The 10,510-nt window shown below is 65.8% G+C and overlaps 3 protein-coding genes across 3 annotated transcripts in view; 1 reads left to right on the plus strand and 2 right to left on the minus strand.

Moving 5' to 3' along the window:
- The window catches only part of H696_00435 (hypothetical protein), a gene marked incomplete at its 5' end in the record, with an annotated part of 3,693 nt that extends 1,325 nt beyond the window's left edge, over positions 1-2,368 (minus strand). The window contains 4 exons of the mRNA XM_009494288.1: positions 292-1,282; positions 1,409-1,770; positions 1,922-2,120; positions 2,249-2,368. Coding sequence (XP_009492563.1) covers positions 292-1,282; positions 1,409-1,770; positions 1,922-2,120; positions 2,249-2,368 — 1,672 coding nt within the window. The remainder of the gene's footprint in view (positions 1-291; positions 1,283-1,408; positions 1,771-1,921; positions 2,121-2,248) is intronic.
- A 1,645-nt stretch (positions 2,369-4,013) lies between these two features.
- H696_00436 (hypothetical protein) lies at positions 4,014-6,055 on the plus strand. Its single transcript, XM_009494289.1, has 3 exons — positions 4,014-4,254; positions 4,375-4,826; positions 4,999-6,055. The coding sequence occupies exons 1-3, from the start codon at positions 4,250-4,252 to the stop codon at positions 5,808-5,810; spliced, it is 1,269 nt and encodes a 422-aa protein (XP_009492564.1). The 5' UTR covers positions 4,014-4,249; the 3' UTR covers positions 5,811-6,055.
- Positions 6,056-6,158: 103 nt separating this feature from the next.
- H696_00437 (hypothetical protein) lies at positions 6,159-9,253 on the minus strand (the record flags this gene model as incomplete). The annotated part of the gene is made up of 6 exons (XM_009494290.1): positions 9,225-9,253; positions 8,664-9,094; positions 8,261-8,521; positions 7,683-8,009; positions 7,391-7,490; positions 6,159-7,122 (listed from the first exon to the last, which is right to left on the minus strand). The coding sequence occupies exons 2-6, from the start codon at positions 8,998-9,000 to the stop codon at positions 6,159-6,161; spliced, it is 1,989 nt and encodes a 662-aa protein (XP_009492565.1). The 5' UTR covers positions 9,001-9,094; positions 9,225-9,253.
- Between the last annotated feature and the right edge of the window lie 1,257 nt (positions 9,254-10,510).

Consider the following 10,510-nt stretch of genomic DNA (forward strand, 5'->3'; position numbering starts at 1 on the left):
GGGGGGGGGGGAGAGAAAGACAGGAAGGGCAATGGTGAGTGTGTGTGTGTGTGAGTGTGTGAGTGAGAGAGAGAGAGAGAGAGAGAGAGATAGCCACCAGATGGATCTGGCCCGCCGCAGGGCAAAAGATAGACACATAGTTGAAGATGCCCACAACATGGAGAGGCTCCCCCATGCATGCAGCGCGCGCGCGCGCGCGCGCCATTGCAAGAGCGGGCAAATAGGGGGGAGGGGCAGGCAAAGAAAGGGAGAAAGGAAAGGACGAAAGAAAGAAAAAAAACAACGACATACCCTTCGCGCGAGTGGCGTGCTTGTTCAGGTCGTCACGGACGACATTCTCCAGGAGGGCCATCTCGACGATGGTGTTGGAGGTGGTGATGCCGAGCAGCTCGCAGAAGTTGTTGATGGCATCCGGGGTGTAGCCACGGCGGCGCATGCCCTCGATGGTCAGCAGCCGGGGGTCATCCCAGCCATTGACAAAGCCACCATCCACCAGGCGGTTGAGCTTGCGCTTGGACATGATCATATGGGTGATGTTCAGGCGGCCGTACTCCCACTGAACCGGCTTGTAAACCTCCACCGCGTCGCACACCCAGTAGTAGGACTCGCGGGCGGTCTGGAACTCCACGGTGCAGAAGGAGTGGGAGATGTTCTCGATGGAGTCGATCAGGCAGTGGGAGAAGTCATAGGTGGGGTAGACGATCCACTTGGTGCCGGTGCGCACGTGCGGCCGGGTGTGCAGCACGCGGTAGGCCACCGGGTCCCAGAGGTAGGGGTTGCCGCTGTTCATGTCCATCTTCAGGCGCAGGGTGGCCTCGCCGGGGGCGAACTTGCCGTCGCGCATGTCGTGGAAGAGCTTGAGGCTCTCCTCGATGGGGCGGTTGCGCCAGGGGGACTCCGTGCGGGGGCCCTTGTTGTCGGCGCCACCGCGCGACTGGTGGATCTCCTCGGCGGTCTGGTGGCAAATGTAGGCCTTGTCGTTCTTGATGGCGCGGATGGCCAGGTCCCACAGCTCATCGAAGTAGTCCGAGGTGGCGGTCACCTTGTAGGGCTGGAAGCCGAGCCAGTTGACGCACTTCTCGATGGACTCGAAGTAGATGGGCTCCTCGGCATCGGGGTTGGTGTCATCGAAGCGCAGGTAGCAATTGCCACCGTGGAGCTCGGCGTAGCGGAAGTTGAAGTTCATGGCCTTGGCGTGGCCAATGTGCAGGAAACCGTTGGGCTCCGGGGGGAAACGAGTGAAGACCTTGCCCTTGGTGAAGGCGAGGTGCTGCTCCATGAGCTGCATCGAGCGAGAAGGGGGGGCCGCGGCCGGCCGGCCGGCCGGAGGAGGAGGGGGGACACTGTGAGAAAGGGCGAACTCGGGCCAAGTGTGGGCAATGATCGGCCCCGGATGACGAGGGCGCACCTTCGGGTCGATCTGGGGGTTCTCACCGGGCTTGTGCAGCTTCAGGACGTCACCGGTGAAGGTGCGCATCTTGGGGGAGTCGGCCTCGGCGGCCTTCTCGACCGGCTGCTTGGGCTTCTTGACCTTGGCCTGCTTCTTGGGCTCGGCCAGATCGGCCTCGGTCTTGGGGCCGAGCATCTCCAGGAGCTGCTTGTTGAGCTCGGCGGTCACCAGGTCCATGTTGGCCCAGCGGATCTTGGTCAGGATCTGGGAGATCAACAGACCGGCGGGCACGCGGTAGCGGCGCTCATCGAGCTGCTTCTTGTTGGCGTTCAGAACGGCGGCCACGGCGGCCTCGATCTGGTTCGGGGTGATGACGACGCCTGTGGGCGAGGGGGGGGGGGGGGTGAGGACCGAGGAGGGAGCGAGGGGGAAGAGAGGAACAACGCAGAGTCAGTCGGTGACCGCGCGCAGCATGCGTGAGGGGGGAAGAGGAGAAAGAGAGAAAGACAAAAGGAAGGGGATGGGGCGCACCAACACCGCAAGCGAGGTCGAAGCCGTCCAGGTCGATAACCGCATCGACGGCCTGGGTGGCCATGAACTCGAACGCGGCATCCAGCTGCTGCGAAGTCTTGAGCTTGCCGGTGACAATGTAGTTGACGAAGAGGTCCTGGTGACGGGCAAGGTCCTTGGACACGCGAGTGGCGGCCTTGTAGATGAGCTTGCCGAGGTCCTTTTTGTTGTTTTTGTTTTGGTTTGTTGGGTGGGGGGGGGGGGTTGGGAGGGGGCGGGGGGGAGCGGGGGGAGTGAGCAAACGCCATGTGGCAGACGGGATGGTCAGTCGAGGAGGGCAGGACACACCTTGAAGATCATGTCCTTCAGGCAGGCCGAGAGCTGGGGGTTCTTGGTGGTCTCGAGGGCCTTGGTGTCATCAAGGCCGATGCGCGAGAAGAGCTTCGCCATGTCGGAGTCGGTGGTCATGTTTGCGGGGGGGGTTGTCTGGCGGCAGTGCTCCTGCTCGGCACGGAGAGGGGAGAGAGAGAGAGAGAGAGAAGGAGACACAGCGTGAGCGGGGGAGGGGAGGAAGACGGCGGCCAGCACAAGGAAGAGAAAAGGGAAAGGGAGTGGTAGGTACGATGCGGGGATCGAGACGCGGAGGGGGGAAACAACTGCGAAACACTCAGATGCCGGGGACGCCCCCTGTCGAGGGCACCCGGCGCCATGATCGTCCCCCAAATAACGCGGCGTCCCGCGACGAGGGGGGACATCTAGCAGGAATGGACCCCAGGAGGAGGGGAGGGGGACAGAGGGTCGTCTCCCTCCTCACCCCGGTCTTGGTGCGACGGAGGCGCGCTGTGCCGGCACCCGGGCGCCGCGCGCCGCGCGCGCGCGACAGCATCAATCCCCCGGGGCCGCGCTCCCCGCAACCCTGCGCCACCACCGCCGCCACCGCAGGGTCCTTCCCCCCAGCCCGAGGGGCCAACATCCCTGGCTCCCGTTGGCCCCCCCCCCCCCCCCCGAACCGACCCATACCGCTCAGGAGTACTGGAGAGAGGCGTGCCCCCACAACCATGTGCCACTCTCCCTCCCTGGCCATCGCCCGTCTTTGGGGATTTAATCCAGCTCCCAGGTGTCTTTGACCCCCCCCCCCTCTCCCCCCCCGCACGGCCTCCGAGAGAAGGAGGCATGAGGCGCCGGAGGAACATACGCAGAACCTGGCGGGACAGTTGTGCACCCGCCCTGGCCGGGGGGTGGGGGGATGCCAGGAGAAACCGCGCAGGAAATGCCCGATCAAGCCCTCGCCCAGAGCATGCACTCGCTCACGTCCCCACGCGGACGCGCATCCGTGAATACACACATGTACACACACACACACACACACACACACACACACACACATTCTTACACCTGCTGCCTTGTTGCCAAAAAAAAAACTCCACAAGGCACACTCCCTGACGCAAGCGCGCTGCCAGGGCACTCTCTCACCCGCGGCAAGAGCCTCATGGTCGATGGAGAGATCTTACCTACAGCCTGCACCTCCCACCCCCCGGGGGGGCGGGGGCGGGGGGGGGGGGGGGGGGGATCGAAAAGCACGCCCTCACGCCAAGACCAAGGTAGAAAATGTCGCCCCCCGCCGGTCTGCAAATGTCGGCTGGCCAGCTAATGCCGGCGGCACCCGGTGCCAGACAAGCACCAGGGCGGGAGGAGTGTAGTCAAAAATCCGACCACGAAGAGAGTAGTCTGCCCGGATCCTTGCCGGATGCCCGGCCCCGCCGCTGTGCGCCAACGCATGCGCACACCGGACGCCGCGCCCTGGGGCTGCTCCGGCCCCGGCGACACCCGCAAAAGGAGCAGGGCAGGGCGGTGCCTATCGACGCGCGCAAGAGGGCCATGGCAGGGCTCGGAATGGTGTTGCTGCTGATCACCCGATACGAATGGATGCCAATAGTACGGATGCAATCGGCGGCAGCTGGGCTGCCTTCCGTCCGGGCTGAAAATGGCCCACCGATCCGGGACCAACTATGGCCGGTGCCTGCGCGTTGTGGCAACGGCTCGGGGAGCAAGCACACCGGAAGGGGGGACCGAACCAGGGGGGCGGATCTTCGTGACGGACCGCGGAGAAGGGGCGGGGGGCCGCTCGCCCAAGGGCGAGAGCCAACAACCGAGCCACGCGCCAGGGATCAAAGCCCACCCCTCTCGAGGTCGTGGCAGGTTGTCCGGTCAGAATTACCTCCCCACCTTCGATCGCCATCACCAATTCGCTTTCTTCCCTGTCCCTGCATCACACATACCCGTCCTCAGGAAGCCCCTGCTCCCACGGCCGCATACACGCACTGCTGCCCACCCGCATCCCCCGCCACCATGGAGTACGATCGACTTGGCCATGTCCCCCTTGGGAGGGCCTTTCAAGCTCACTGACCAGCGCTCGCACACACACACACACACACATGGACGTACACGGGCGTACGTGCTTGCACGGCGAGCAGGCACATGCGAAAGGGCCGAAAGATGGCCGAGCGGTCATTGGCGCTGGCCCGCCTGGCCGGCGACTCGTCCAGCTGGCATGACCACCACAAGGGATCGGCATACATCCACATTGGCGGCCTGCATCCGGGCCTCACCGAGGGGGATGTCATTTGCGTCCTGTCGCAGTTCGGCGAGCCGGTGGACATCCACCTAGTCCGCGACCATAAGACTGGCGTCAGCCGGGGCTTCGGCTTTGTGGCCTTCGAGGACCAGCGGTCCACCAACCTGGCCGTGGACAACCTCAACGGCGTGGAGCTGCTCGGGCGCACGCTTTCCGTGTCGCACGCCAACTATCAGCCCCGGCCGAAGATGGAGAAGGGCGAGGATGGCCGATGGCGCGAGCGCGATCTGACCGAGGAGGAGCTTGCCGAGGAGGCACGCAAACGCAAGGCGCTGTCTTTGCATCCGGAAGGTGCATGCCTGCCCCCTGTGCAGCTGGCCAGGGCATCTCTTTTTTTTTTCTCCTCTTGCCCCACTTCCCTGCTGATTTGTTCGGCCGGGGTTCCTTTCCTTCTTTTTCTCCTTTCCTCCTCCTTGCCATGCAGTCATGACTGATGTTTGTCCTCCTTCGCTCTCTGGCACAGACATCCGGGATAACATCGCCACCCTGGGTTTGACATTGGTCCGGGCGCCGGTGTCCACATCCCGGATCCTGGTTGAGCAGGCATTCACCGGTGGGCCTGCATCGGGTGCGGCGCCGGCCACGACGGCCGAGGATGACGCGGATGTCGATCCCTTCGCGGCCGGTGGCACAATGGACGACATTTCGGCCCAGCTGGATGCCGAGATCGCGGCCATCATCCAGCAAACATCCCAGGGCCCGGAGGAAAAGCGCCGAAAGAAGAGGCGCACCAAGACCCCCTCGGAGCCGCCGGCCAGTGAGATCCCCGCCGGGGATGGCCATTTGCCTGCATCCGGCGCTGAGTCTCCCACAGGGCGGGCCTCTCGCGACCGGAGCCGGAGCCCGGGTCGCGGCGACCGTAGCCGTAGCCCCGACCGGCGTCGGGCCCGGTCGGTTGATCGATCGCCCAGGCGACACAGCCGTAGCCCCTCTCCCCTTCAGCCGGCCCGCGGCCCGGTTGACGCCGACCAGGAGCATGGGCGTGGGCCTGGCCGTGATCGTGGCCGCGATCGTGATCGCAGTTACAGCCCTCCCCGCCAGCGATGGCGGAGTCGCAGTCGTAGCCGCAGCCCCGGTGGGCGGTCCGACCGCGCCCCCGATGGACATCGTCGCCGGAGTCGCAGTCCCCCCTCCTACCGTGATCGGAGTCACAGCCCGGATGCTCGCCGTGGTCGTAGCCCGGACGCTCGCCGTGGTCGTAGCCCGGATGCTCGCCGTGGTCGTAGCCCCTCCCGGTGGCAAGATCACTCTCGGAATGACTCTCGGCGGTACTGATGGCGGGATTAGACTGCTCCATGTCCGGTGCATTGGAATCCACGCCAAGTGCATCTCCTCCTCTCTCCCCCAAACACATACACACATACATACATTAAACTGCATGCACACCTGCGTAATGCTCCTGGACAGTATGGGTGTGCTCATGCCTTGGTCCCAGGCCATGCGCACATACACTCAGGCTGGAGCTTCTTTTTCTCTGTGTGCGTAGGTGTGACGGCGAAGCGTCGAATACACACGCATCACACACTCACACACACACGCACACACACACACACACATGGGACCGGGCGCGACTAAGGGAAACATGAAACTACGAAGGCATGTCCATTGAGAGGGGGGAGGCGATTAACAAGAGGAGGAGGAAGTGGTGGAAGGAGTGTCAAAGGGGGGAACCTGCTTCAGGGTGTCCAGGCTGATTGGCGCATGGAAGACACCGCCGCCGCCGGTGCTCTCGGTCGTCGCAGGGGCAGCAGACGACGGAGCCAACGCCGCATGGGTGCCATCAGCCAGCCGGGAGGCAGGCGGGGGGGCAGCAGCAGCAAGGGCCGAGCTGCTGGCAGGGCCTGGGTCAGCATCATCGCCAGCGGCCCCGTCATCGGAGCCGCCAAGAACAAGGACACGCGGCGGATGCGAGGAGATCGAAGCGCGGTTTAGACCAAGTAGGATCTGTTCGGTGGCCTGGGTGGATACTGAGGAAGTGGAGGAAGAAAAGGGAGCGAGGGAGGTGGGTCCCCCTCCGGGACCCGCGGCAGTGAGGCCGGACGGGTGCTGGTGCTGGTGCTGGTGCTGGTGCGGATGAGGATGATGACGCAGGGGCTCGGCAATGGAAGGGGGCGTCGACGTCCCGGAGGAGGAACCCCGGTGACCGGGTCCAGTAGCGGGGCCGGTGCCAGTGGCGGCGATGGCAGCAGCGATGGAGCTGGCATCGGCACCACTATTGCCCTCGGCCCCGGCGCCACCGGTGTTGAGGGAGTGCGGCAGGATCGGAACGGTGTACTCGCCGTCGAGGGGGAGTGGTGTCCGGGCGTCGGCGGCGGCCGTGGCCGCGGCAATGGCCGCCGACGACAGGAAAGGGGACGCCAACCGGGGAGATGCCAAGCAGCTGCACTGCTCGCTGGGGACATCGCCCGGGAGCACGATCATCGGTCCCAGCAGCGGACAGGAAGGGCTGTCGCAGGCGGTGCGCTCCGAGGCGCGACGCTGCTTGGACACGCGCTCGCACTCGGCCAGGATGAACATGAACCCGAGGTTGGGGCAGACGAAGGGGCGCTGGTTCTGAACGTGCTCATACGCCTTAGCAAGGGTCCAGCTGGGTGAGGGTACATGGTGCCATGTGTTAGATGGGGGTGCGCGGAGTGGGGGCACAGGAGGAGAAGGGGGGGGAGAGAAAGAGAGAGAGGGAGAGAGAGAGAGACAGAAGAGAGAGAGAGAGAGAGAGAGAGAGACAGAAGAGAGAGAGAGAGAGAGAGAGAGAGAGAGAGAGAGAGACAGACAGACAGAGAGAGAGAGAGAGAGAGAGAGAGAGACAGAAGAGAAAGAGAGAGAGAGACAGAAAAGGGAGAGCAGATGGGACATACCCCTCGCGGGCGATCAAGTACGCCATGACGACGGTGGGAGAGCGTGACCGACCGGCCGCACAGTGTACGAGGACCTTCTCACTGCGTTCGCGACAGGCGTCTGCATTCGTGTGAACCCGCGCGAGGTGGGGAACGCCGTTTCCATGCACACGCAACACAAGTCGAAGGGGCAACGGAGAGAGGCAGATGCCAGGGCACAGGGGAAACGGGGCAGACAGTGGGGCAGGAGGAAAGGTGAGCTTGGGGAGGGAGACAGACACAATGGAGATGCGGGAAAGGACGGAATACGGACCGATATACTTGAAAGCAGGCTCAAAGTACTGCATGATGTCCTCCTCCAGATTGTCCCGGATCGGCAAATGGCAGTAGCTGGTGATGACTGGCGGCAAGGGCGGTGTGATGCTCTCGGCCGGGGCAATGGAGGTGCCCGCATCCGGACTGCCGGTGACCGAGGAGGAGGAGGAGGAGGAGGAGTTGATGGTGTTCAGCAGCTCCGGAGAGGAGGGAGCCGAGTTGGGGATGATTTGCTGCTTTGGATCGATGCTGCCGTGCAGGGGGGGGGACATCTTGGCCGCCGCGCCGGGCGGCACATCGCACTCGATGGCCACATTGAGGAGAGCTATGGGGAAAGCGATGCGTGCAGGGCATCGGCGAGGAGGGGGGGGAGAGAGTCAGCGAAAGCTCAAAGGAGGCGGGTGGATGGACAGGGCGCGCTGAGAAAGAGAGAGGAAGAGGTAGGGGAGAGAGAGAGAGAGAGAGAGCGAACGGGAGGAGCAACAACAGAAGGAGAAGGATGGGGGAGGAGGAGAAGAAGAAGGCCCCATGGCCGGCCAATGCACGACGAGGATCCCCACATGCATCGGGACGCACCGGATATTCCCAAGGTGGACAGGCGCGCGGCGTCGCGGGCGTGGTGCTCGCCGCCCAGATAGAGAAAAGGAAGGACCATGGAGGGGATGGAGTCATCACCGGCCGCATGGGCACCGCCACCCCCACCGCCGCCCCCGCCGACCGTCTGGCTTTGCCTTATCGACGGTTGGGGGAGGTTGAGCGCCGGCGGCCGGGCGTCGGCCGGCGGGGCGGAGCTCGGCTCATCCAGGACCGTGCTGATGGAGAGCTTGGACGCGGGACCTGCACATGAGGGGGGGAGGGGACGAGGGAGGGCGAGCAGCAGGACAGGTGAGGGTGGTTTGGGGGAGGGGGGGGGGGGGGGGGGAGAGGGTCAGATGGAGGTAGTAGCGGGGGGGGGGGGACGGAGGCGTCAAGTACGCACCGTGCAGCGGAGCCGAGGAGGATCGGCCACCGCCCAGAGGCGAGGGCAGGGGGCGCAGGTCGTTGGAGTCGCCGCCACGGGCGCCCCCGAGTCCCGGAGCCTCGAGACTCAGCGGCGATGAACAGCTGGATCCGGGGTTGGAGGCGGCGACGCCGGCGCCGGTGGAGAGGATGGCGATCTTCAGCGAGGGGACCTTGTTGCGGCGGCGGTCGATCAGGGAGTTCGACCGTTGTGGGACCCCCTGTGCGAGCATATTCTTGAGGGCGCTCGGGGAAAGGTGGTCCGGCTCCGCCGAGGGGGCGGCAGCGGCATTAGCGGCAGGGGGGGTAGCGGACATGGCTCATCCCCCAGGGGGCGAGGGCCGACGGAGGGGGAGGGGGGACGGGGGCGAGAGCAGGAGCAGGAGGCTGGGCTACCAGGAGGACGCGTGTCTAGCCAAGAGGGGGGAGGCAGATGATCAGCAAGAGGGAGCCGTATGCGGGGTATGCCCATGTGTCGGCGCATGCCATGGGCTATGGGGAGCTGGGCTGGGTAGGAGGGGGAGGGCACATGGGCGCGCACCTATATGCAGGCAGGGGGCACTGTGCCGGCCGGGGGGGGGGGGGATGTCTTGCTGGGAGGGGAGGGAGGGGCAAGGGGGAGGAGGGGAGGAGGGACACGGGGAAGAGGCAGACAAGAGGGCGGGGTGGGCAAGGGGACAGCAACAGCAGATAGGGAGGGAGAAAGTAGGGGAGGGGAGGTCCTTGCCTGGGGGAACCGTTCCCCCCTGAAAGCGAGGGTGGTTCAAGTCCTTCGCCCCGGGCCAGCTCGACAATCGTGTGGGGGAGGCCCTTGTGCAGGGGGAGCTCGGGAGTGGGCAGGGAGGGGGGGTTGGGTGCGCTGCAGCACCCGGGGGGTGGGGCGAAGGCCGCCACTGGCGCGTGGATCGGCTAGGCCGGAGGGCGCGCGGCGCCCAGGGGGTCCGTGGTGCCCGGGGCCTCAGGATCGGGGGCCGAATTCCTTTGTCCGAGCCGCGTCGGCGCGGGGGGGGGGGGGGGGGGCATGGGCGCGGCTGATCGGCATGCCACGGCCTGACACATCACGCACACCTGGCGCGCGGGGAAGGATGACCTCGCCATTCGCCAGTTCTCTTTCCCTGACGGACGGGGCCACAGTGTGCCCGGAGGGACACGCCTGGCCGCGCAATAACCGCAGCCGTCTGCGAGGTTGGGCAGATCTATAAGGCGCGTCCTGGGGGGGGGGGACAGGGGAGACAGGCGGGACAGAGCAGGGAAGCGCTGCCAGTGTCGGAGATGTGTGCCGCCATAGGTGGCCAGTCATGTGCGCACGTACCCTCAGTCCCAGAGCAAGGCAGAGAGAGGGCGAGGCCTTGTGCGCTCAGGGCGCCAGATCGAGCCAACGACGAGGGGCGCGGCAGAGGCGCACGACGGGGCACGACGGCATCACCTGCCCGGCCCCAAAGCGCGAGATTAGTGACGACGATGTCCCCCCCCCCCCCCCCCCCATGGCCAGGCCGGAAAACGAGCGCCCAGAGCCGAGATGGGTGCGGCCGTGGTCTTAACGCCGGACAGGCGGGAGAGCCGTACTGGCATATTCCGGCCCTCCCCCGACCAGCGCGGAGGAATGCCGCAGAGGGTCGAACGGGAAATGGGGGGGGGGGGGGGGGGGGGCGGGGGGGGGGGCGGGGGGGGGGGGGGGGGGGGGGGGGCGAGGAGGGGGGGGGGGGGGGGGGGGGGGGGGGCGGGAGGAAGGCGGGGGCAAGAGGGCGAGGAGGGGGAGGGGGGGAAGGGGGGCACGGCCCGCGGCGCAGGGCGCGAGGGCCGACGGAGGGGGAGGGGGGACGGGGG

This window comes from Fonticula alba, assembly GCF_000388065.1.
Source record: "Fonticula alba strain ATCC 38817 unplaced genomic scaffold supercont2.1, whole genome shotgun sequence".
Classification (NCBI taxonomy): Eukaryota; order Rotosphaerida; family Fonticulaceae; genus Fonticula; species Fonticula alba.